Raw genomic sequence first — 27,938 nt, forward strand, 5'->3', positions numbered from 1 at the left:
ACTAAACACTAATGATTATTTTGATGTGACATTTGGTACAGAAATTCTTCAAATGTCAAGGATAGCATATCTTCATACTTACCGGTTAATTTTCATAATATGGCAACGTCAAAAAACTAAGCTTTTAACATGCATCCTAACTTTTTTATTGTTACTTGGAACACATTTTTGAGTTGTTTTTGTTTTTGAATCAGGTAAGCTTTAGGTTTACGGCTTAATGGCATTAATTATCTTAAGGTAAATATAAATTTAATAAGTTTATATATTTTTATAAATATTATAAAAGGAATCGCTTTGCATTAAAATACAATAACATGAAAACTACTTTCATAATTTTCAATCACAGCTGCTTAACCTAACTTAAGAGCATAAAATGAATAAATACTTCGAAAAATTGCTGCTGACTGGTTACTTTCTAACTAGCACTTACAGAACTTTCATTATAACTGTTATATGGATACTTTACAGTTATGTGAATAATTTTATGCTTAAACATAAAAAAACTTTATGCATCACTGATATATTTTAATAATTTCATTTATGCTCGCTACTGAGCCAGCAACGAGCGCGCATAACGCAAAGGTACCTAAGAGCAAATTTTTGTACAGCCTCCATTTCCAGAAGCCCAAGCGGTCGGGCCACAAATAAACGGTCTCACAGACACTTGGCACCAAAAGGCCTGCAAATATATATTTAATATAAAATAAATAAAAAATAATTTAAAAATTATATGCATAACATGTTATATACCGAGTAATGAGAGAAAGATGGCGCCCACAAGGCTGATGAACGGTTCCAGATTGGGTATGACTGTGGCCACAACGCCACTAATCAATATGATGCCCGTGCGTATCAGTATCTGAGCGATATTATGATTCTTTTTGTTGATTTTATGGCTAATATTCTTCCAAAGAGTATCAATCGATACATAGAATATCAAACCATAAGTGAAGAGCGAAGCGACAGCGATGAGCAGTTTCGCAGTGTCAGCCAAACTAAGCAAAAGTAATTGAAAATTGCTTTAAATAGTATAAATAACTCGACAGCATTCGATTGCATACTCACGGTGTGCCCTGCACCAAATTCAATGTGATACTGCCGCGCACTTCACTGCCAAAACGTGCATAACCTAAGAAACCGATGGCCGAATAGAATATCACCACCAGGATCATAGCGGTATTGAGCACACCGGGACAGCCAAGAAACTGTTGCGGCTTCTGCATCGAGTTCTCAATGGGCATAACTGAGCCAATACCCTCCATGGCGAAGATGGCCGTGGCAAAGTAGAGTGGTATCTGTTCGGTTCTCGCAATCAGCGGTTTGTCGGCGAACACCAATGGTTCGCTGAACAGATAGTACAGCACTATACCGAATGTGATCACAATGAAGATATTCGCAAATGCTGAGAAGGGCAGCAGCCATTTTAGATTCCTTATCTGACCGATTAGTAGGCAAGGTATGACGGTGAATGCAATATAAATGCGCACATCCCAATTCAGATCGGTGTCATAGTTGATCACGTCGTGAAATGTTGTGGCAATGAACACCATGTAAACGCACGCGGCCGCAAAATGGGCTGCCATCAGTCCGCCATCTACGAAACGTCTGTGAGAAAAGAGAAATTGAATTTTACAGAAAATAAATAAATTTTTGTTATTGTACAAAAGCACTTACTTTGCAACGAGTGACCACGGACGTAAGCATTTTGGACCACCTTCGAAAACCTTCTCGGTGGTTTCCGAAAAACTCAGCGCCGCGATTTTATTCTCACGACAAATAGTTTGTGAGGTTTTTACCTATAAGAATAAAGAGATAAGAATAGTAAAAACTTGGCTACAATATTAATATACCCTATTCAGGGTATAATAAAAAATAAGTTGAGAGCTAAAATTAAATAAATTAAGCAAAAGACAGAACATACTTACGCGTTTCAATACAATTTCACATATAACATTTTGCTCAGTTTAAGTTATTTGCGATAGGTGGCAACTCTACGCCCAGTTATATTTCGTAAAAGCACAATTGTTTACGTATTAGATACACATATAGCTAAACATTTTACATTTTTTATACAATTTTTATATTTTGCTCAGTTAAAATTTTTCTTAATAGGTGACAGCTCTCACTTAAATTTTTTTTTAAATACAGCGCTTCCCTTTGTAGAACTTTTAGTTTTAGCACACAAATTATAATTTGAACTCATTTTAAGTTTTTTGCATTAGGTGGCAACTCTATCTCAAATAATACTTTTAAGTAAATCACTTTCAGCAAAACTATATAATCCCCTTGATTTTTGCAGGCAAATTATAATTTTTAATGAATTTAAGTTTCTTGCATTAGGTGGCAACCCTATCGCAAAATTGTTTTAAATAAATTACTTCCCGAAAAAATGTGTACTCATTTTACTTTTTGCATGGAAATTATAATTTTTAATGAATTTAAGTTTCTTGCATTAGGTGGCAACTCTGTCACAAAATAATTTTAAATAAATTACTTCCCGAAAAAATGTGTACTCATTTTACTTTTTGCATGGAAATTATAATTTTTAATGAATTTAAGTTTCTTGCAATAGGTGGCAACTCTATGTGAAAATATTTTTAAATAAAACACTTTCTGCAAAACTATGTAAACCTTTTACTTTTGGCATGCAATGTATGTATAACAATTATTTAATTTTATATTTTGCGTTAAGTGGCAACTCCATATACAAATTTCCTAAAATTATAAACTGAACACTTTAAAAATACTTTCACTAGCTTCTTCCATTTAACAATTTTGCAATATTTTTCTTAAAGGTTTTTAACGATAGTTGGCAACTCTATCATAAAATCGGTTTGAATTCATGAGCCTACTGAAAATTTGGGAAGATTTTCTTAAATACATATTTCAATTTAACAAATATTTTACCACACATAAACATAAAAAATGGTGTTTCTATTCTAGAAAAAATATTTATCAATTCAGTCTGCGCCCGCAGTTTAAATTGGCCTATCCGAGTCAAATTTGATCTTAAGTGTAGTTAAGAAAAGACTTTGTTCGAAAAGACTATATCAGTTCTTTGGGAAAAGTGGAAAAGTACATTTACTTACCAAAATGTGTACACAATGCGTACAAAGCAAGCCCACGATCAGCGTGGCAACCATACTGAAGAGTAAGCCACCATTGTAGAAAGCCATCGGCATGGAGAGTATACCGAAACCTAAAGAACCTTTGAGCAAATGCACAAAAGCGCCAACTGATGATTGACCATTAACTTGATCACGATAATGCTCTGGTTTGTATTCATCATCAAGCTGTTTCTTCGCAGTTAGATAAGTTCTGAGAAACATAGAGGAATGTTTCAAAGATTAGAGACGAAATTAATAAATTAATTGTAAGAACTTACCTTGAACTGCAGTCATTCTGCGTTAATACAGAGCTTGTGTTCACATTGGGCGAAGATGTTGAAGTTACGTTTTCCGTCATCTATAGATTAAAGAAGGCTATATTTGATTATACTATAATCATAAAATTCTTAATTTATTCTACAAAATCTACATCGTCTACACAAAATAATATCCCTTGGCTGCAATACACTGTGCCAGCGTTATTTCCAATCCTCGAAACAGTTGTTGAAGTCAATTTCCGGAATAGCCTTCAATTCGCGTAGCGATTCACGTTTAATAACTTCAATTGTCTCAAAAAGGGGTCCCACTGGCGGTCGTTTGAGTTTGCTGAATAGCCAGATGTTACGCGGAGCTAAATCAAGCGAACAGTGTGGCTGCTGCACAATATTGGTTGAGATTTTGGCGAAAAACTCACGACGAATCAATGCAGTATGCGACGGTGAATTATCATGGTGCAAAAACTAAGAGTTTTGGGCCCATAACTCCGGCCTCTTTTTACGAAAAGCTTCACGCAAACGACACATAACACTCAAATAGTATTCCTTGTTGACAGTTTGGCCGGTCGGAAGGAATTCGGAGTACACCAGACATCGATAATCGAAGAAAACTGTCAACATAGCCTTGATTTTTGACCTGTTTTGAGGTAGTTTTTCTGCTTCGCCTCATCTTTACCATGATATTCGCCCGTTGATTTTCTGTCTCCGTGTGGTAAGCATAGATCCAAGACTCCTCGCCAGTAATAATATATTTCATGACAATCTGGTAGTTGGAAATCATAGTTTATAGACGGTAATGCGACGCTGTTTTTCGAAAAAATTTGGTGATTTTTGAAACCCAAAATGGTTTTCTCTGATCCTTCCGATATTCCAACGATATATGTAAGTAAGATCTCTGACTATTAATCTTCGATTTTCAAGCACCAATTTCTTTATTTTATTGACGTGTTGATCATCAGTTGATGTTGATGGCCGTCCCGGACTTGGTTCGTCGTGATCGTGTTCTCAACACTCTTTGAATAAATTGTACTAATTAAAAACACTTGCTGGACGTTTCGGCACCAGAAATGCGATTCCGCATATAAAATTAAATGGAACGTCTTTGTTGAATAATTTCACTTTTAAGCACTGATGATTATTTAGATGTGATATTTGGCACAGATGTCACTGGTAATCATACCAATTTTGAACATTGTAATCAATATATATATATATATATTAATTGCCGCAAAAAAACAATGATAACTAACGGTATCCACTAAAAATTAATTCTGCCAATTTTTAAGCACAGCTTTTGACAATCTTCGTTAGAGGTACAGCTGTCTTAGATGCATACCTAGTATGTATGATGTAGTTATTCAGTTATTTCTAAAATATATATTATTTTCAATTTTAACACAATTTTTAACTTTAACTTTCGTTAACTGTTCGCTTAGCCGTATTCTAAATTCTGTACACCGGTGCCGTCAGGATTTTATTTCAAACTGACTGTGTTGATTTTATTTAATTTGCTTTCAATACTCTTCAAAGCGCAGACGTTCGCAATAAAAATAAAAAACACAATATTTTAGCACTTTTGAATTCAGTAAATTTTACAAATATACACTCGTAACAAGATTAAGCCAATGCACTTACCTCCTTCGTTAAATACAATATTTGTCGATAACCACACTCTGGAGCTACATACAACCACACAGCACTCGTATGATACCAACAAACTCGAACTAGTGCTTTTAGGAGTAGTGCTGGCACACAAATTAAACTTGCAGTAAATGAATGCAGACATATTTGGATTTTTTACATTTACTTAGGGTAGACAATATTCCAATATTAAAAAAAACACACACGAAACTGTCTCCATTTGATATGACAATTTTTAGGTTAGGTTTTAACCATATAAATCAACATAACTCTGAGTTTTCATTGAGTTGATGCTGATGTTTCGTTACATAGTTCTCCAGGTACCCTACCTTACCTTATCCTATAAAATTTATTGGCTGGTTCATTGCTATCTTGAAGCCTTCCTTAAAATCTTCATAAAAGTAAAAAATATTCTCTTTCTGGTATATTTTTTGTTGCTGTAAAATAATTAGTGCTTCAGTTTAAACTTTCCGATTAATTGTGAAGTGTCCAGTAAATCAGCTTTAAGTGATAGGCGCAACAATATAGTGCAAATGAACTCGAATACCCTTCATAAAAAGCGATGTCTAGTTTCACCAAAGTCAGACATTATGTCTCGAGTGGTATGTAAATGATAACAAGTTGTCGCCTATATCTTTATTTCGAGTATAGACGAGCCTCTCTGAGTCACGTTTTCATGCCACAAATGTAATCGAGGGATTAGCATTGTCTGTCGGCCATATTTGCTTGATTTTGTGGTGGTTGGTTTTGGTAGACAAGTTCTATTGGTTATAACAATATTAACAGTGATAAGTTGCTTAAATTCTTTGTAAAATGGGGGTAATTAAGTGTAATAACCGATTGCCACCGTTGTGGTTAAAATACAAGAAGGCCGCTGACCTAAAATTTTTTAACGTTAGTTTGCCTTTGCGCGGCTATAGCCGAGTTAACAACAGCGCGCCAGTCGTTCATCCTCTTCCCAGTGTGGCGCCAATTGGAGAATCCATGTGTAGCCAGGTCCTTCTCCACCTGATCTCTTCAACGGAGTGGGGGTATTCATCTTACTCTGCTTCCACCAGCGAGTACTCAATCGAAAACCTTCAAAGCTGGAGTGTTCTCTTTCATCCGGACAACATGGCCTAGCCAGCGCAGCCGCTGTCTCTTGATTCGCTGATTTTCCGTAAAACTTTATCTCCAACACTCCTAAGGGCGACTTATCAGATGATGTCATCGTCCAAGCCTCTGCACCATAAAACAGGCCGGAAATAATGAGGGACTTATAGAATTTGGTTTTTGTTCCTCGAGAGAGGACTTAACTTTTCAACTACTACCCACTCATTCCGAAGTAGCACCTCTAGACAAGAGTTATTCTGCGTTAGATCTGGTTTCTAGTGTTGATACTGGTTCCAAGATGGACGAAGATATCTACGACTTCAAAGTTATGACTGTCAACAGTGACGTGCGTGCCAAGTGGATATTGCGTCTAGTCCGCGTTCACAACCAGAGCCATACGCTTCGCTTCCTTATCCAGTCTAGAGCAGGATTAATGGTGCGGATGTTGAGGCCAATGCTATCAATATCATCGGCGTACGCCAGCAGCTCTACACTCTTTTAGAAGCAATAGATTGAAAAAGTCACAAGATAGCGAATCTGCTTGCCTGAAACTTCATTTGGTATCGAACAGCTCGGAGAGCTCGTTCCCGATCCTGACGGTTGCTCAACGTCTGCGTACACAGCAGTAATAGCGCTGCGGGGATATCAAATTCAGACATGGGGGCATAGAGGCAGTTGTTTTTCGTGCTTTTGAAGACGGTCTTCCTATGACATGAGCCTTTTCCAAGTTCAAATAAGGGATGGTAGATGTTTGAAAAAATAATTTTATGAGAGTTGCCACTCTAAAAAAATCCTTTTAAATCCTATTCTTCTTATGGTAAATAAGGGCTGCCAACGAAGTTGGTTTGTAAAATGAAAATATAAATTAAAAAGAAAAAAAGAAATATTGCACAAAATATTAAAAAAAAATTTTAAATGTCAAGTATAGAATATTTTCATGCTTACCGCTTAATTTTCATAATATGGCAGCCCTAAAAAACTAAGTTTTTAACATGCATCTTAACTTTTTTATTGTTACTTGGAATATATTTTTGAGTTGTTTTTATTTTTAAATCAAAAGCTAAGCTTTTTTGGCAGAGCACATTGTATATTAGTGACATTAATAATCTTAGGGTGAATGTAAATTTAACAACTTTATATAATTTCATACAGATTCTAAAAAGAATCGCTTTGAATTAAAATGCAATAACATGAAAATTATTTTCATAATTTTCAATCACAGCTGCTTAACATAACTTAACAACAGCATAAATCGAATAAACACTTCGATAGATAGCTGCTGTCTGGCTACTTTCTAGTACTAACAGAACGTACATTATTACTGTTATATAGATATTCTACAGTTATGTGGAGATTTTAAAGTTTAAACATAAACATTGCACAAACTTTGTGCATCACTGATATATTTTAATAATTTCATTTATGCTCGCTACTGAGCCAGCAACGAGCGCGCATAACGCAAAGGTACTTAAGAGCAAATTTTTGTATAGCCTCCATTTCCAGCAGCCCAAGCGGTCGGGCCACAAATAAACGGTCTCACAGACACTTGGCACCAAAAAGCCTGCAAATATATAATATAAAAAAAATACAAAATGATTTAAAAATTATATGCATAACATGTTATATACCGAGCAATGAGAGAAAGATGGCGCCCACAAGGCTGATGAACGGTTCCAGATTGGGTATGACTGTGGCCACAACGCCACTAATCAATATGATGCCCGTGCGTAGAAGTATTTGTGCGATGTTATGATTCTTTTTGTTGATTTTATGGCTAACATTCTTCCAAAGCGTATCAAACGGTACGTAGAATACCAAACCATAAGCGAAGAGCGAAGCCACAGCGATGAGCAGTTTTGCAGTGTCAGCCAAACTAAGCAAAAGTAATTGAAATTTAATTTAAATTAGCAAAAAAAATAAATAATTTGTAAACATTCGATTGCGTACTTACGGTGTGCCCTCCACCAAATTCAATGTGATGCTGCCGCGCACTTCACTGCCAAAACGTGCATAACCTAAGAAACCGATGGCCGAATAGAATATCACCACAAGGATCATAGCGGTATTGAGCACACCGGGACAGCCAAGAAACTGTTGCGGCTTCTTCATAGCGTTCTCAATGGGCATAACCGAGCCAATACCCTCCATGGCGAAAATGGCTGTGGCAAAGTAGAGCGGTATCTGTTCGGTTCTCGCAATCAGCGGTTTGTCTGCGAACACCAATGGCTCGCTGAACAGATAGTACAGTACTATGCCGAATGTGATCACAATGAATAAATTCGCAAATGCTGAGAAGGGCAACAGCCATTTTAAATTCCTTATCTGACCGATTAATAGGCAAGGTATCACGGTGAATGCAATATAAATGCGCACATCCCAATTCAGACCGGTGTCATAGTTGATCACGTCGTGAAATGATGTGGCAATGAACACCATGTAAACGCAAGCGGCCGCAAAATAGGTTGCCATCAGTCCGCCATCTACGAAACGTCTATGAGAGAGAAATGGAAATTTACAAAAAATAAGTAAATTTTTGTTATTGTACAAAAGCACTCACTTTGCAACGACTGACCACGGACGTAGGCATTTTGGACCGCCTTCGAAGACCTTCTCGGTGGTTTCCGAAAAACTCAGCGCCGAGATTTTATTGTCTCGACAAATCGTTTGTGAGGTTTTGACCTATAAGAAAAAAAAATTATAATAATAATACTAATAACTTGGCTGGAAATTTAATATACGCTGTCTAGGGTATATTAAAAAAATAAGAAGAAAGCTAAAATTAAATAAATTAAGTAAAAGTCAGACTAGACTTACACGTCTCAATAGAATTTCTCACATTACATTTTGCACAGTTTAAGTTATTTGCGATAGGTGGCAACTCTACGCCCAATTATATTACGTGAGAAAGCAATTGTTGATGTGTGAGAAACACATATGTACATCTTCGATTTTTCATACAAATTTTAATTCTTTTGCCCAGTTCAATTTTTTTCAATAGGTGGCAGCTCTATATAAATATTTTTCAGTAAAGTATCACTTTGTAGAGTTTTGTTTAGTTTTGGCACATAAATTATAACTAATTTTAAGTTCTTTGCATTAGGTGGCAACTCTATTTCAAAAAGTATTTTAAAATAAATCACTTTCCACAAATCTTTGGACTCCTCTTACTTTTTGCAAGCAAATTATAGTTTTTAATCAATATTAAATTTTAATTTTTAATTAATTTAAGTTTATTGCATTGGGTGGCAACTCTATCTCGAAAAACACTTTTAAATGAATCACTTTCTGTAAAACTATGTAATCTTCTTGCGTGCAAATTATATTTTTTAATCATTCAAATTTGTTGCATTAGGTGGCAACTCTCTATCAAAATAATATCGCATTACTCTTACTTTTTTTAAATTACAATTTAGAAATTTAATTATATAATTCGTTAGTTAGTTAAGTTAGGTGGTAACTCTATCCTAAAAAAATATTTAAAAATATATCACTTTCTGCAAAACTATGTGATCGACTTACTTTTTGCATGTAATTTTAAATTTTTAGGTAATGTAAGTTTCATAAGTTAGGTGGCAACTCCATCTCAAAAAATGCTTTTAAATAAATCACTTTCTGCAAAACTATGTAATCCTCTTACTTCTTGCATGCAAATTTTAAATTTAAAAATTTTAGTTTCTTGCGTTAGGTGGCAACTCTATCACAAAAAATATTTAAAAATAAATTACTATCTGTAAAATTATTATATGTAATTCCTTTACTTTTTGCATGCAATATATAACTATTATTTATAATAATTTAATTTTTTGCGTTATGTGGCAACTACATATCCAAATTTCCTAAAATTATAAACAGAAAAATTTAAAATTGTTTCACTAACTTCTTCCATTTAGGAATTTTGCAATGTTTTTCTTAGATGTTTGTTTTTAGTTGGCAACTCTATCATAAAATCGGTTTGAATTCATGAGTCAACTGAAAATTTGTGAATATTTCTTAAAAATTTCAATTTAACAAATATTTTACCACAGACAAACAAAAAAATTGATTTTCTATTCTAGAAAAAATATTTATCAATTCAGTCTGCGCCCGCAGTTTAAATAGGCCAATTCGAGTCAAATTTGATCTTAAGTGTAGTTAAGAGAAGACTTTGTTCGAAAAGACTATTTCAGTGCCTCACCAAAAGTATATTTACTTACCAAAATGTGTACACAATGCGTACAAAGCAAGCCCACGATCAGCGTGGCAACCATACTGAAGAGTAAGCCACCATTGTAGAAAGCCATCGGCATGGAGAGTATACCGAAACCTAAAGAACCCTTAAGCAGATGCACAAAAGCGCCAACTGATGATTGACCATTAACTTGATCGCGATAATGCTCTGGGTTGTATTCATCATCAAGCTGTTTCTTTGCAGTTAAATAAGTTCTAAAAAGCATAGAAGAATGTTTGAAGGATTAGAGACGAAATTAATAAGTTAATTATAAGAGCTTACCTTGAGCTGCAGTCATTCAGCGTTAATACAGAGCTTGTGTTCACATTGTGCGAGGATGTTGAAATTACGTTTTCCGTCATCTATAGATTACAGAAGGTTATTTTTGGTTATAATAATTGATAAGCTTCATATCATAATAATGTATAATATTTAGAAGTCAAATTGAGCGTAAGAGCTCTTGCGAATGGGTGCAAAAAAGAAGCGTTGATTTCGGCTGCACCGAAGCTTGTATTTAGTTTGATCCTTGTGAGATAAAAGAGTTGTCCATGCAAAAACTTGAATTTGAGCGCTCAGTTTGTAAGAACAGATGGATAGATGGAGAAACCTACATATGACTATATTTTATAAGGCCTCTGACGCTTCCCTTTGGGTGTTACAAATTTCGTGGCAAAATTAATTTACACAGAAAGATCTATTTAAATCAAGTAGTAATCCTTCATCATTATTAATATGTCCTAACTTTGATGCATTTTTTTGTAAGAACCATAGTAAAGAGTCTGGGAATAGATATAGAGCTCTTCAAAAAAATTAAATTAAATTTAAGGGTCCACTCGAATAATTTCGGTGGATCTTTTGGGTATGAATTGCGTTCCTGTTCGACTCATCCCGATAAACCTGATTTTTTTTCAAAAGAGTACCGTAAACAGGTTTCTTTGGACAAGTTTGATCGAACGAATTCCGATCCCACATTAATGGAGAGCATTAAAACTGCAGATGTGACTTGAATCAACAATTATCGGAATGGAAGGAAAAAAAACGAGCAGACACCATAAAACTACGTCTAAAATCAAGATGATGGTCATTTTTTATTCGAAATTCGCGGTTTGGCGCATAGTGAATTTGTTCCGAAGGAACATACGGTCAATAAGGAGTTCTATTTGTCAAAAACGGCCTAAATTGTGGAGGACCAATTCATGGATTTTGCACAATGGTAATGCACTATCGCATCGAGCACGATTGTAAACGAATTCAAACCAAAAAACGCAATGAATACGGTTATTTTTTTGTCACTCTATGCAATATAGAAATTATCAGTTTGACGAGCTGAGTATACTCATATTCGTTGGTCTGTCCGTGGTCTGTATATGCTTCCCTTATTGAAATATCGGCAGGAAATTTTGCAAAAGTTATTTTCTTCATTTGTCGGAACCCTCGATAAGGGATCACTATAGCATATAGCTACCGTATAAGCTGACTGATCGAACTCAAGTTGCATTTATATTTGACAAGATGTCTTCACAAAGTTTTACACAGTTTATTGTCTAACTAAATGATGCAATCTCCGAAGAAATTGTTCAGATCGAAGTACTATAGCATATAGCTGTTATACAACTGGCTGCGAATACTATTCATTAATCTCAAAACTTTTATTTCACGGTTAAACTGTTTCACACATGGGTTTCGACGCTGTTACTGTTTCTGGATAATATTATATTGTGCAGTTATTATTTGTTTGAATTTTTCGTATCGAAGAAAGTTGTTTAAAATTTTTTGCACAGTGTAATATGAAAAACTATTTCATTTAAACTCGATTCATACTTATAGTTCGATTTATACTGATTCTAAGATTCGCCATAAATTTCGCTCGAACGTAGACAAATATGTAGATGAAATCCTTTTCGCAAAATTGACAAGCTTGATTGACGTTTTATATCAATTTACGTGCATTAAAAACCGGTTTTTGAACAGTGTAATCAATACTTTATAAATATATCACTGCAAATACCAGTGATAACAAAAGGTATTCGTTAAAACTGAATTTTTCAGCACAGCTTTTGACACTTTCCGTTAGAGAAACAGCTGTATAAGTTGCGTACCTCTGTAAGATGAAGTTATTTGAAACTCTAAATTAAATTTTTTTTTAATTTCAACACAATTTTTAAGTTTAACTTTCGTTAGCTGCACGCTTAGACGTATTCTAAATACTGTACACCAGTTTCGTGACGACTCTTTTATTCCAAACAGACGGTGTTGATTTTATTTCATTTGCTTTCAGTACTCTTCAGAGAGCAGATGTTCGCAATAAAAATAACAAACACAAAATTTTAACACTTTTAAATTCAGTAATTTTTTACAAACATATACTGGTAACAAGATTAAGCCAATGCACTTACAACCTTCGATAAATACAATATTTGTCGATAACCGCATTCTGGAGCTACTTATGTGCATATAACCACACAGCACTCGTATGATGAAAATTTCGAACTAGTGCTTTTTGGGGCAGTGCAGGCACACAAATTAAACTTGCTCGGAATTTATGTAGACTTACTTGGAACATTTATATATACTAAGGAGACATGTTCCTTACATTCCAATTTCGATGTGACAATCCTTTATAATACCTATCTCTTCACATAGCTCTCAATTTTCACTGATTTGATGCTGCTGATTCGTTATATAGTTCTTCGCCTACCCCATCTTACCATGTCCGTAGAATCACTTGGCTGGTCCGTTACTTCCTTAAGGACTAGGAAAACCTTAGTAAAAGTAGAAAATAGTCTCTTTCTGGCATATTGTTTATTGCTGATACGGAGACCCAAATGCATCTAAAATAATTAGTGCTTCAGTTTAAACTTCCCGATTTAATTTTTAAGTGTCCAGTAAATCAGCTTTAAGTGATAGGCACAATAATATATTGATAAAATAATGAAATGATAATTGAAACTCAAATATCCTTCACAAATAGCGAGGTGAAACTAGACACCAAAGCCAGACATTATGTCTCGAGTGGTACGTAAATGATAACAAGTTGTCGCCTATATCTTTATTTCGAGTATAGACAGACCTCTCTGAGTCACTGTTTCATGAAATGTAAACGAGGGATTAGCATTGTCTGTCGGGCATATTTACTTGATTTTGTAGTAGTTGGATACCGAGTGGTTGGTTGCGGTAGGCAAGTTCTATTGATTACAACAATATTAACAGTGATAAGTAGATTAAATTCTTTGTAATATGTATGAAGATGATTAAGTGTAATAACCGATTGCCACTGTTGAGGTTGAATTACAAGAAGGCCGCTGACTTAAAGTCAGTTAGCCTTTGCCAAGCTTAAAGCATGGGGAGATCGTCTGCGCTTCGATTTGACTGATTATTATACTTCGTGAGTTTAGTTCCTTACGACTTTAGTATATGACTTCAGATGTGTAAAAGGAATATGTTAATACCTAAAATTATATGCCTTCTTCCTTTACTGGCTTAGTCAGTGCTTACGCGATTATAGCCTATCTAACAAAAGCGCGCCAGTCGTTTCTTCTTTTCGCTATTTGATGCCAATTCGATATACCAATTGTAGCCAGGTTTTTCTCCACTTGATCTCTCCAACGGAGTGGGGGTATGACTCTTTCTCTGCTTCCACCGGCGAGTATTGAATTGATAACCTTCAAAGCTGGAGTGTGATCCTCCATCCGGACAACATGACCTAGTCAACGCAGCTGCTGTTTCTTGATTCGCTGAACTGTTTTCTCGAAAACTCCTAAAGCCAACTCATAATGATGTCATTGTCTATGCATCCGCATCAAATAGCAGGACGGCAATAATTAGGGACTTTGGTCTTCGTTGGTCGAGAAAGGACTTTCAATTGTCTACTCAGTGCAAAGTAGCAACTTGGATCAAGTGATTCTGAGTTGGATTTTAGGGCTGATTTTGCTGTTGGTATTGCTATTGGTTCCGAGACAGATGAAATAATCTACAACTTCAAAGTTATGACTGTCAACAGTGACGTGCGAGCCAAGTTGATAATTCGTCCTGTCCTCATTCACAATCAGATCCATACGATTCGCTTCATTATCCAGTTTGGAGAAAACAGAGCTAACGTCGCGGTTGTTGAGACCAATGATATCAATATCATCCGCGTACGCCAGCAGTTGTTCACTCTTATAAAGGGTGATTTTTTAAGAGCTTGATAACTTTTTAAAAAAAAAAAACGCATAAAATTTGCAAAATCTCATCGGTTCTTTATTTGAAACGTTAGATTGGTTCATGACATTTACTTTTTGAAGATAATTTCATTTAAATGTTGACCGCGGCTGCGTCTTAGGTGGTCCATTCGGAAAGTCCAATTTTGGGCAACTTTTTCGAGCATTTCGGCCGGAATAGCCCGAATTTCTTCGGAAATGTTGTCTTCCAAAGCTGGAATAGTTGCTGGCTTATTTCTGTAGACTTTAGACTTGACGTAGCCCCACAAAAAATAGTCTAAAGGCGTTAAATCGCATGATCTTGGTGGCCAACTTACGGGTCCATTTCTTGAGATGAATTGTTGTCCGAAGTTTTCCCTCAAAATGGCCATAGAATCGCGAGCTGTGTGGCATGTAGTGCCATCTTGTTGAAACCACATGTCAACCAAGTTCAGTTCTTCCATTTTTGGCAACAAAAAGTTTGTTAGCATCGAACGATAGCGATCGCCATTCACCGTAACGTTGCGTCCAACAGCATCTTTGAAAAAATACGGTCCAATGATTCCACCAGCGTACAAACCACACCAAACAGTGCATTTTTCGGGATGCATGGGCAGTTCTTGAACGGCTTCTGGTTGCTCTTCACCCCAAATGCGGCAATTTTGCTTATTTACGTAGCCATTCAACCAGAAATGAGCCTCATCGCTGAACAAAATTTGTCCGAAAAAAAAAAAAAAAACCGAACACTGATTTTGGTAATAAAATTCAATGATTTGCAAGCGTTGCTCGTTAGTAAGTCTATTCATGATGAAATGTCAAAGCATACTGAGCATCTTTCTCTTTGACACCATGTCTGAAATCCCACGTGATCTGTCAAATACTAATGCATGAAAATCCTAACCTCAAAAAAATCACCCGTTACTTGGCTAACGTACATAATAATTACGTGATCATCAAGCGGAATTTCGCGCCGGTTGTAAACATTACTAACACGCATAGGAACGTAGCAAACCAACATGCGAGTATGTACATTAGGGAGGCTAAAAAAAAACGGATAGTAGAAACACATACATATGTACATTAGGGAGGGTCAAATAAGCTGATTTTTTCGCTTTGAACTCTGTAAAATTGGTTGACCTATAAAAATGGCTCTCCAAGTATGAGCTCTTAATTGTAACAGTAGAGTCCTTTTCAGTTTTATTTTAAATTATATTTTATCTTTATCATTCATAAAAACGTTTGAATTTTTGACCCACCCTGTTGTATATACATTTTAACGAAAACAATCATTTATCGCAAAACTTTATTTGTCCAGCATACGATTTTGTCAGTCTTAATTGCTTCACATTAACAATTCGCATTAGTCATTGATGACTCCATTTATAAAACCCGTCCATTTACTTATAATTTTAGGAAATTGGCTTTAATAACCAGATGCAAACAATGATGCTATCAAACGACTATTCGCACAGCTGGATGACTATGAATAATGCGTCGGTAGTTTGTTATTGTTATTGCAGGAAATGCTTTTGCTGTTGATTGTTGTTGTGATTGATTCAGATTTTTTTAGACCCAGAACAGGATGTATTAAGTTTGCCGCGTATTTTGTAACACCCAGAAGGAAGCGTAGAAGACCCTATAATAAACATAATATATACATATACTATAAGTGATCAGTGTGACTGAATTCATTTAGCCATGTTCGTCGGTCTGTATATACGCAACCAGCCTCAGTTTTTCACTTTTTACTCCGAAATTTTGCAAACATCATTTTCTAGGCATGAAACTGCTTTTTTATTGGAAGCGCCTATATAGCTGCCATACAATGGAATTTTTTTTTTTTCATCTAACAAATTATCTTCACGAAATTTGGCAGCCGAAGTTAACAACTGTTCCATGTTTGTTTTTTTTTTTTGTTTTTGGCCTAACCAGACGCACGTATCTTTGTTTTACGAATTATATTTTATGACTTCTCTCACCCGCAAACTTTCATAATCTTAATAAACATAATAATATACGTATGTGTGTATATTAGAGAGGGTTGCTTAACAAAGAGCTAAAAAAACGGAAAAAAATGCGCGCGCGGAAAATGTGCTGCGGATCATTCTAAACCATTTTTCTTAACTAGAATTTTAGACTATGGGTTTAAAATTAGTTCCAAGCCAGCGATTTTTAAAGCGAAATTTTTTAGCGATCATAAATATTTGTTCGTCATTTTTTTGAGATTTTCGAATTAAATTTAATATAAAGGTGCATTTTGATATTCTATTCATTATTTATCAGTATCAGTTAAAATTGACTAAATCACATATCGACCATACCACCAATTATTCAGATTTTTTACACTTCGCTTTAAAATCAGTTTATCGTAACCAGTGTTAGGCCCATTGTCTCTAACACAAAATTGTTCAGAATGATCTGTAGATAATTTCCCAGCAACGCGATTTTATTGAAAATACGACCCTCTCTAATGTACTTACATATGTTCATATGGTAATTATGTGTTTAGGTTTTTATATACTTGCAACATGTTATATTTTGATTTATAATCTAGCTGCAAAGGAATTTTTTCGGTATTTTAATATCGCTCTTCATTTAATATTGTCACATGATTTATTTTGTTTTGATAAAGTTGAGTTTGTTTAATGTTAAGTTAAATTATTTGTAGTTGTGCCACTAACGTTATTTCACATATCCATATACGCATGTATACGCAGTTTTGAATACGTGGAGCGTTCCAAAGCAAAAATGACTTTTTGAATCTAGCGCCCTCTGGTGGCGCCAACTATGTGTCGACTGGTGCGTTAGAATCTGCCATCTTTATCGATTGTGAGTTTCATGACATTTTTTTTTTATATTGATCGTGATCAAAATCCGTGATCACCGGAAATTCCATTAAAACTCTGAAATCATCAAAAAATCGTCCGAAATCATCATTGAAATTTATGGAAATGAAATTGAACATCTCCAAAACATCGATTTGTCGCATTTTAACCAAACATTTGGGCTTATGAAAGGTGTGTGCACGGTTTGTTCCGCACAAATTGACTGACGACCAAAAATTGCTCAAAAGTTAACATTCGAAGGACGATTATTTGACCAAAAATCACATTTTAACCATTAACCACTCTCCGTGTTCACCTGATATGGCACCGTGCGACTTTTTCCCTTTCGGAAAAATGCATTTGCCCATGAAAGGAAAGCGTTATGCAGACGTAGAGGCCATTCAAAAGGCTTGCACCGGCATACTGGTGGCCATACCGGCCAACGAGCTAAAACACTCGTTCGACATGCTTTTGGACCGTGCAAAAAGCTGTATTGAAGCAGAAGGAGACTATTTTAAATAAAATAAATTGATTTTGCCCAAAAAACCGTTTGCTCTGTTTTCTTTTTAAGTCCTGTTTACTTTGGAACACACCTTGTATTTGCATTAAAATTTTGAATATTTTTAGTTAATCCTTTTATTTTCATTTAATTTTTTTTAATTTTAACACACAATTTTTTACTTTTTTTTCATTAGTTTCAATTTATTTCATTTTATTTTACTTTATATTAATTTATTTGATTTCCCATATTTTAATTTTACTTTAATATATTTAATTTAATTTTTTTATTTAACTTTGAACTTATTTATTTATATTTTATAATTATATTTTATTTCTGCTAACATTATCGCAAAAAATGGAAATACTATACATGTTAATACATTTTTTCTCCCGGTTTTACACATTTTTAAATTATTTTATTCTGTTTACACTGCAATAATTACATTCCACACGTGCGTTAAATCAAATAAAAGCCAATGCAAATTAATAACTATTATTACAGTTTATTGTCAACTTAATAGCCGTCAATGGGGGCGGTGAAAGATGAAACACTTATTAGTTTACAGTTTTATTGCAATATAAACATTCAACACAATTTAATTATTACGATGTGTGTTAAAACTGCATTGACAGTATAAAAAAGTATTTACAAAGTTTCACATAAGTATCACTTGTGAAAATAAAATTTACTACATCCAAAACAAACACGAAATAAATACACATAATCTTTTTTAAAAAATACTAACGTCTATTTCTTGATCATCACGTACTTTAAAATTTTCAAATACCGCCCAATCGATTGATGTATGTATGTAGTATTAATGCGTCAATATCTGTTGTCTGTATGCAAATTTAATTTCAATATTCTAGATATCACTTGCGACGCGTTGCTCTTACTATCACGTTCGCTAACTGACTGATTTTCGCAAAGCGGTGATGTTCAAAATTATGACTATGCTCAAAGCTGCTAAGCTGCTAATAGCAGGTAATAATGTTCTAAGACGCTAACGAAGGTGTCGCTTTGTAGTGCTGTACAATATGCTATTAAGCTGGACAGACGTTCTGGAGTAGTTATTGCAGCGGTGGGTGAATTATTACATTTTTATTTTGCTTTTATTGTGTTGTTATTTCAACAGCGTGATGTGGGATATTGATGTAGAAATTATGTTTTTATAACTTTTTTTGTTATTTAGAATTGTTTTAGTGCAATATACATATGTACATACAATTAAGCACTATATAGGAGTGCCCGGTACTGCATAATAATTAAATATCAATTTTAACAATTCTCCATACATCACTATTGTCTAGGCACGAGGTAGCATCATATTCAAATTTTGATTCCGATATGTAAGCATTCATATCAGCTTCTTATTTAAATCATTTCAATTTAAAAGGTTCAATTGATGTAAATAATTTCTTGATCACACATATATATAACCGATCTATGTAATTTAAATTTGAAGCTTTTGAAGCACTTTTTTAAGTTTATTATTTACCAACTAAGTGTATCTTTAAAATGTGCTTACGGTAGGTAGTGCAGCCAACTTGTGTATGTTTAATGCCTATTTATTTTATTGTAGCATTTTTATGAAATTCCATATTGGCACATCGAAGTAATTCAATAAAAATAAATTACAACAATACTTGTCCAGTCAGTTACACAAGAGAAACAATCAAAGAATACGACGAAAATTCACAGTAATGCAACTCACAATGAATTATAATTAGCCACCTTTCGTACAAAAATAATGTTTATAAAAATATAATCATGCATTATTTTTGCAATTTAGCACATAAATTATTTGCGTAATAAAAAGCAGGCGTTTTGTTTAATATTTATAGTTGCATTGCATTAAGTATATTTTAATTGTAACTCTATTGTGAATTATGAAGATGCACGAAAGTTGCAAAGAGGAAACAAATGCATTCGTTCGTTAAAACGCAGTGAAATGGCTGCCTGCCGTTTGAATTGACGATTTAACACGAGCATCATGACATTTAGTGCGGACACAATAAAAGTGAATTGAAGTGAAAAGCGATATTGTGCGGTAATTTTAAGTTGAGATTTATTTGTTATAAAAATATTTAACTTGGTATTTTTGAATATTTTATCGAAGCACTTAGCTAGTATAAACTATAATACTTGATTCTGACATAAGTTCAGTTACAAGTTCAGACCATTATAACAAATTAACTATAATACATTTTTTAATGAAGTTAATTTTTTTAATAATGCATACATATACATATTATATGAGTGATATAAAAAATTTTTATCGTAATTGTCACTTTTGCTCTCATTGCAGGGTTTTTGATTTGTGTGCTGGATCAGAATCTTGCTGGAAGCTTGCTCTTTATCGATGAGAGTGTATTGCCTGCAAAAACAGTCAGATGGTATATTTTTGCCTCAGTTTTATCCCCTTTTGCACAGAAATGAAGAGGTGAAGTGCCTTTACAGAAGATTCTTTGCATCTTTGGCAGTTTTTTGGTACATTATATCACTGTGCTCAATACAAACTTCTGTAGCATGGAAAATTGGTTTAACCTACATAATGAAAACTTTCACGTCCGCGGCAGAAATTACTCTTTAATGCGAATTTCATGCATTTGTAAACTTTGTAACAGAATTTATGGCAAGACAAAGTATATTGAAATCTGTATCAAACACAATTCTGAGTAGATTAAACAATGTGCATATACAGCAACAACTCTAATCTAAATTCGAGTTACAATCCACCAGAGCACGTCCGGCTAGTGCAGATGATGTTACTCCACTATTACTTGGAAAAAATATACTAAACGTTTGACTTTACAAAAAAGTTGTTTGTTTAGTCTGAATGCTGTGCCGCAAAAGCGAGAAAAATTTAAACCAATTACATATATATTAATTCGTGAGTATCATATTAGTTTACATAGTTTAAATCTATTATTGAAATTGATATACAAAGAAAATTAAGGATTAGAGTAGCCTTAAATAAAAGAAGTTGTTATTACCTTATGATTGCGTTAAATATTTTTTTAGTTTATTTCTAAAAAAAATATTTTATTTCTATAAAAAAAAAAACAATAAAAGACAATTAAAACTCGACTACTTAAACAAATTTAAACTAAAAAGTTTTAAGTTATAAGTTAATACTTTTCACATTCTAACTGTCCTTTTTTGTTAGGGTCGTGATAATTTCTTCTATACTCGCGGAAGATCCAGATACCAGCGCAAATATCGCAAAAGCACATAATATAATATTCTTATATAGCTTCCATTTGCCCCAACCGAGACGATCTGGCCATAAATAAACTAACTCACAAACGCTGGGCACGAAGATGCCTAAAATTAATATTAAAAGTTAATACTTATTAATCACGAAATGATGAATGTGCGTATGACATACCGAGTATTGAGAAGAATATAGCACCGACAAGATTAATGAAAATTTCCAGACTGGGTAGTGCAAGACAAAAGCCACCACTAATCAGTATTATAACAGTACGTAAAGCTATCTGTATAATATTATGATTTTTTTTATTGAACTTGTGTGCGATCATTTTCCACAGGATGTCATTGGGCACGTAGAACTGTAAGCCATAAGTAAACTGTATCGCCACAGCCATCAGTAATTTTGCAGTATCAGCCAAACTATAATATATGGTAAGTGAATACATGCATTATTAATTATAACATTCGCATAATGCTACTCACGCATCGCCTTCTTGTAAATTCAATGTAATGCTACCTTGTACAGCGTCACCATAACGCACATAACCTAAAAATCCGATAACGGCATATAATACAACAACAATGATCATAGATGTATTGAGTACACCAGGACAGCCAAGGAAATCTTGTGGTTTCTTCATGGCATTTTCCACGGGCATAACTGAACCGATACCCTCCATAGCGAAGATAACTGTGGAGAAGAAAAGCGGTATCTTTGTGATTCCACCAACTAAGTCCTTGTCGTCGAATACCAATGGTTCACTAAACAAATAGTACAGCACAATGCCGAATGTGATCAGTATGAAAATATTTGCCATTGCAGAGAATGGCACTAGCCATCTCAGATTTCTTATTTGACCAATCAATAAGCAGGGTATGAGTGTCAGTGCAATATAAGCGCGCACACTCCATTCAAGGCCGGTGTCGTAGTTGATCACGTCGTGAAATGATTTAGCGATAAACACGATATACACACAAGCAGCGGCGTAATATGTTGCCATTAGACTTGCGTCCACAAAAACTCTATGTGAGAGAAATCAATGTGAATATGTGAATTTTTAAAGGAAGAATTAACTTACTTTGCAAATTTCGACCACGAACGCAAACGTTTGGGACCATTTTCAAAGGCTTTCTCGACAGTTTCAGCAAAACCCAAAGCAGGCACTTTGATGTCTTTACATATACTTTGTGAGGTTTTTACCTGAAATTCAGCGCCAACATAGTGAACTTTAAAACATGTTGAAATTATATTTTTTTATATTGAATATTTATTTCCGAGCAGGGCTGCCAATTGTTTGAAATAATTCAAGCTTTTCGGACCCAGATTACCTGCAGGCAATTTATTAATTGACTAAGAGGCGTTTTCTCTATATCTGTTTAGCAGTCATCTGACAGTTAAGTTCTGGTTAACTTAATCAAGACTCCTTCTTTCAGCACATACCCTTTTTTAACCAAAACTTAACTGATAGATGGTTGCTCTATACCTACCAATATATGCACACAATGCGCACAGAGGAAGCCCACCACCAACGTGGCAATCATACTGAACAGCAAACCGCCCGATTTGAAAGCCATTGGCATAGCCAAAATGCCGCTACCCAATGAGCTTTTAAGGAAATGTGCCATAGCACCACTTGTCGATTGGCCTTTAGCTTGATCTCTATAATCCGCTGGGTTGTATTCACCATCATCTCCCGATGTTTTAACCAAGTCTGTGCTGAAATTTGTAGTAAATAATTATATAATCACACACCTTATACATTATGTATTATCTAACCGTGAATTGAAATCGTTCAAGCTCAACTCTGACTTTGAGGCCTCTTTAGCTTTTGGCTCTGTCATCTATAAATAAAGAAAAGAATAAAGAAAGAAATCATGTTATACTTTTTTTAAATGCATTAAACTTTTAGGAGATATTTTCTTCTTCTTCTTCTTTGGCACTGCTAACTTGGGTCGGTTTGAGGCGACATCAAAATTCTTCGCCATTTGCCTCTATCATTTGCGAGGTTATGCCAGTTGTACATGCCAAGTGTGAACAGGTCCTGTGGGCACCCTTGCTTTCGTTGTCCATCCTTGGGTCTCCAATCGAAGGAGTTTTTCGCTGGATAATCCTGCATGCGTCCAATATGATCGAACCAGCAAATTCGTTGAATATTTATCCATTTCGCCGTAGACCACACACAGTTCGTGGTTTCAGCTTCTTCGGTACTCATCGTTCACGCGGGCGACTCAAAAGATCTTGCTGAGAACAGTTCTCTCAATTCTGTTGGCAGGAGTTCGTCACCCTTCCTAATATATAGCTACCAACAATGACGTAATTTCCAAGGCGCGAGGAAAACCTCGTCTGGTATCGAACGGCTTGGAGATATTTTCCCAAATTTTGACGGAGCTGATCGCACGTCTTGGGAAGGTTTTCCCAGATTTTGACGGATATCGTTGTGCTCAACGTCTTTCGATATAATCAGATGAGTTTCGCAGGGATATTACATGTAGACATGTCGTCGAATAGGTAGCTCTTATCAGCGCTGTCGGTAGCGTATTTGGAAGCTACAAAAAAGAAGTGAGGTCGATCTGTTTATCGAGGGTTTTCTCTAGAATTTGACGTTTTCTAAAATTTGGTCTATGGTAGATTTGTTAGCTCTATAGCCATACTGAAAAGGTTCAATCATTTTATCCAATGTACTCAAGTCTTCGAAAGAACTGCGGGGATAGGACGGGCAGAGTATAATCATATTCCAATGGGAATGTATTCATCCCATCAACGCATATAATGGCTGGAACATGTGTCTTTTCAGCTTCTCGTCGTCGACTTTAAACAGCTCAGTCGGTAAGCCAAGGAACTCCGAGGTTTTGTTAAGCCATTTTGATTGTGACAGCACCTCTTAATAGTGTCGAGACGCGCTCCCTTCTAATTACGACTTTACTCTTCGTTTCTGTTATTTTATTTGTTTTCTTGTCTTTACGGAAGCCCCAGGCTAGAAGCCATTTAATTAATGCCCTAATTTCGCCCTAATTATTGAACGGAGCATGCTGCTACCCAGCAACTCAAGCTCTTTTAGGATAAATCCCAATCACTTGGTCAGTAATACCGTATGGAATGAAGGCTTATTACGAATAGTGAATGTGTCATGTGGCAGTTTCCCTCTGAAAATGGTCAATAATTTTCCCTAGCCTCCATATAACTTCAATAGGGGAATAAAATATCTCAATAATATTGATTGGGCCGCAGAATGATTCCACATTAATAGTCAATGTCCCATTTTTCAGTTTATTTACACTATATCAGAAACCAAGAGCCTTAAAGAGAGCAATTTCTTCAAAATAGCAAGCTAGACATGCCATAAATCTTGTATATTATTAATATATCAGCGGATAAAGTACTGATAAGATAATTACTTCCTGAGTATCTTCTTTAGTTGTTTACACAATTTCACAGATATGGCCTTTTGCACGTCATTGAGATAGCTTATCTCGTCATAATTGGCACAATCTCAATTTGTATTCAAGAGGGTTAACGGTTTTATTAAGTTTCCATATCTCCCATAATGACACGTAGCGAGATTAAGACTATTCACACACTTAATCTCTTTTATGAACTTATGAACACATGTAAATACATGGACATGCATGATTCCAAAATATTTGGGGAATCGCTCTAATACGGTATAGTTTTCACTTCAACAAACTTAAGATAACATATAACATCCGATCAAATTTGACCCGGACTGATCTGGTCTGCACGCTAGAACCGAATCGATATTTTTTGTATGTCGTGAAATCAATTCGAAACTCGAATTTCACGAGTCTTCCATCCACCTCTGTTAATAACGACAACCTCCAATAATAATTGCGAGAGTGATAGCAGACGATCTTAAAAAGTATATCTTATAGATCGTATGATTACATTTTGGTTATTCATTCGCCAGTAGAGAAGATTGGACCAACAGTTCTCTGATTGGGAGTTCCAACGGCGAAATCTACATATTCAATGACAGAGCAAAGGGTGAATGTCTATAATTTAGTCTTTCGGCACAAAATTGTGAGTATAACAGAAGGTTTTGGAGTGGAAAATAATCAAGTTTTGTTTTACCAAATTCACTGAGTTGTTGGATAAGGTTAAAATTGGTTTCCATCCGATAGCACAATGGGTCTAATTATAGCCTAAATGCGGCCGCCTGCGGTCCGAGGCTTATGCGCCTCTGTTTTCCTCCAACCAACCTATATTCAATTCCAGAATCGTACTAAAGGATTTGAATCTTTTGCAAAAACGACCTCGGAAACAGGCGGTAAAAGAGATGCAATATAGTTGACGCCCCCAAATTCATTAAATGAATCATTATTAGCGATGAGACATGGGTTTATGAATATGATTTCGAAACAGATCGAGCGAATGACGCTCCAAAAATGCGCCTAAGCCGAAAAAAACAAAATTCGCTGAAGACAATGAAGTCCAGTCGAGGCTAATAACATCTGCATAGCCTGTATGCAAAATAGGGTTAAACATTGGCGTGCTTGTTGCCCATTTTGATGGCGATGAAGATTAGCATAAAATACGTGAAAATTTATGAAAATTTACAAGTATGTTATATGGATGTATTAATACATTAAAATGTGTTTTTTTTTATTAGTCCGGGTCAAATTTGATCAGATGGTATTTCTGAATATATCTTGAAAACTGAAGGCCATCTTAATAGAGGTTTATAACAAGTGTATGGATATATTAAAGATTGGTATTGAAATACGGGAAAATTTAGTTTTTATTTATCAGTCCGGGTCATATTTGATCAGATGGTATTTCTAAATGAAGTTTAAGATATACAGGGTGGCTGATGAAAGCCGCTACCAAAAAAAAATTAAATAACTTTTTTTATATATTAAAGATTCTGGTTAATTTTTTTTTATTCAGACAGTCATTACAGTCAATTATGCACAGATTCGGACTTATTCCCATATAAAATTCAAATCGCCAACAAACTGAATGCTGCAGGCTTGCCGATTCGCTTGGAATTTTGCCAGAAGATGCTTCAAATGGTGGAAGAGGATGGAAACATGTTGAACTGACTTACAGATACTCCATGAGACGGAATTGCATCCACTTCGTGTCACAGTGTGGTGTGCAGTTTCATCACGCTGCATTGTCGGGCCCTACTACTTCTAAGAAAACGGCCACACCGTTACGGTTACTGGAGACCACTACTTGAGCATGTTGAAAGAGTTTTTCTATCCAGAATTACGCCGAATGAGAATTTCTTTTAACTCTGTGTGGTTTCAGCAAGATGGTGCAGCTCCTCACATAGCCCAACCTGTTATTTAAATACCTTTTTTTTTAAACTAATTAAGCTATATTTAATAAAATTGAATGAGCTTTAACATGAATAAAAGAAAAATGAATTCGCCTTTTTGAAGGTGATAATAAAGATAGGTAATAAAATACATTTCTTCGTGTCTTTCTAGCGTATGGTTAATAATATAAAGAGAACATTGTTCCACGAAATCCATTTATTTCACTAATTTCACCGTTTGTGTTCCAATAGAATTTACATTTTTTCACGTATTGCATCTGAAGAAACTGTGAGCTCGGAAAAAAATTTGTGTTTTTCACATGTCCACGTGTTGGCACTTCAAAAAAAAAAAAACAATACTTTTCTCACACGGAATATATCCAAATATGCATATTATTTATCTGTTAGCACTAAACTCTTTCGTTTCAAAACCGCATTTGTCTACACATTTTCATATATATTTTTATTTTAATACATATTTGTGAATATATACCTTAAACGTACCGTAATTAAGTGTTAATTTTTTTTGAGTATTACTTAATTTTTCGAAAACAATATGCTTTCTCTTCTTTCATTAATATATTTTTCAATTTTGCGTATTTATTTCATGCGACTTCGAAACACGTAAACCGCACGCGCAGATTGACCGACTTCGACTGATTACAAAGTCACTATATCGACAAGTGCATTACCAATTTACCAATAATTGCTGCAAATTTTTTTTGAGGTGCCACTTTAAAACCAATCACTAGAGGCAAATAAACTTATCATACAATATTATACAATACCGATGACAAAAGGTTTGATAATATAAATCGTAAATGGACATGAGTACACACAGTAAAAAATATTGTTCAATTTTTGATCCACAATATACAATATAATTGTAACTCAGTAAAAGTTCATTGCTAAAGGAAAAAGTTATACATATATGTATATGTCCTACAGGGTTTAAACCATGGCGAGTGGCCAATCATATAAACCACTCATATAAATCAAATAGATTAGCTTAATCAAATTGAGATAACATAAAAAGAACTTATAATCATTCAGCATGGTAGCCACAGACGCATAACGGCATTGTTGTTATCGCGAGAAAATATTTTAGCGAGCTGCATTTCAAAATAATGTTCAGCAAGGCTATTAAACGAAGTTGACTCATGGGTTTTCCAAAATAACTAACTAATACGACAAGTTTATTGTTTAGTCTGTAGCCAATCTAACCGAAAGTTAACCGTTAAGAACCCTGTTACAAATTTCTAATTAATTTCATTAACATGCTCAAGCTCATCAGCGCACTTTTTACGTTTGTTACAAAGCAAATAAGCGTGAATTGTGTACAACTTAAGATAATAATATAAAAAATTAACACATTTAAGTGCAGCCACTCACTGGGGACCCCTTTGAGTGCATATATACTTTTATTAAATCATAACTGCTTCAGTACACTCTTCAGCGGAAATTTCTATTGTAGTGTCCTATAATAACGCATTAATTTATTTAAAATAATGTTAGGTGCTTCCGAACTAATTAATTAAATACAATCGCTTCAATTAATGATTTGATTGACAATTGTCTGGTTTATATTTTAATTAAAAGCTCCATTACGCATT

At 34.7% G+C, this 27,938-nt stretch overlaps 3 protein-coding genes and 1 long non-coding RNA gene across 19 annotated transcripts in view; 2 read left to right on the top strand and 2 right to left on the bottom strand.

Annotated features, from left to right (window-relative positions):
* Positions 1-244: 244 nt before the first annotated feature.
* On the bottom strand, positions 245-19,270 carry LOC105226708 (proton-coupled amino acid transporter-like protein CG1139). 15 transcript variants are annotated; one of them, XM_049451880.1, is made up of 7 exons: positions 19,123-19,270; positions 10,605-10,684; positions 3,090-3,318; positions 1,675-1,796; positions 1,066-1,605; positions 751-995; positions 245-679 (listed from the first exon to the last, which is right to left on the bottom strand). In XM_049451880.1, the coding sequence occupies exons 1-7, from the start codon at positions 19,186-19,188 to the stop codon at positions 513-515; spliced, it is 1,449 nt and encodes a 482-aa protein (XP_049307837.1). In that variant the 5' UTR covers positions 19,189-19,270; the 3' UTR covers positions 245-512. The 15 variants fall into 15 exon arrangements, with proteins under 15 accessions (XP_049307837.1, XP_049307851.1, XP_049307847.1 ...); XM_049451894.1 differs by having other exon boundaries at positions 19,053-19,172; XM_049451890.1 differs by lacking the exons at positions 10,605-10,684; positions 19,123-19,270 and adding exons at positions 3,386-3,465; positions 18,597-19,022.
* Positions 3,479-4,533, top strand: LOC125777329 (uncharacterized). Its single transcript, XR_007422246.1, has 2 exons — positions 3,479-4,264; positions 4,342-4,533. It is a non-coding gene; the product is annotated as an uncharacterized LOC125777329 (long non-coding RNA).
* Positions 19,271-20,883: 1,613 nt separating the features above from the next.
* LOC105226669 (proton-coupled amino acid transporter-like protein pathetic) lies at positions 20,884-27,009 on the bottom strand. Of its 2 annotated transcripts, none has more exons than XM_011205666.4 (7): positions 26,819-27,009; positions 22,821-22,885; positions 22,532-22,760; positions 22,123-22,244; positions 21,527-22,066; positions 21,219-21,463; positions 20,884-21,154 (listed from the first exon to the last, which is right to left on the bottom strand). In XM_011205666.4, the coding sequence occupies exons 2-7, from the start codon at positions 22,883-22,885 to the stop codon at positions 20,976-20,978; spliced, it is 1,380 nt and encodes a 459-aa protein (XP_011203968.2). In that variant the 5' UTR covers positions 26,819-27,009; the 3' UTR covers positions 20,884-20,975. The 2 variants fall into 2 exon arrangements, with proteins under 2 accessions (XP_011203968.2, XP_011203967.2); XM_011205665.4 differs by having other exon boundaries at positions 26,830-27,008.
* Positions 21,456-27,938, top strand: part of LOC105226673 (zinc transporter 9) — an 81,095-nt gene continuing 74,612 nt past the window's right edge. Inside the window, exon 1 of the mRNA XM_029550364.2 lies at positions 21,456-21,475. The gene's annotated coding sequence lies outside the window, so the exon portion shown is untranslated. The remainder of the gene's footprint in view (positions 21,476-27,938) is intronic.

This window comes from Bactrocera dorsalis, chromosome 3 (assembly GCF_023373825.1).
Source record: "Bactrocera dorsalis isolate Fly_Bdor chromosome 3, ASM2337382v1, whole genome shotgun sequence".
NCBI lineage: Eukaryota > Metazoa > Arthropoda > Insecta > Diptera > Tephritidae > Bactrocera > Bactrocera dorsalis.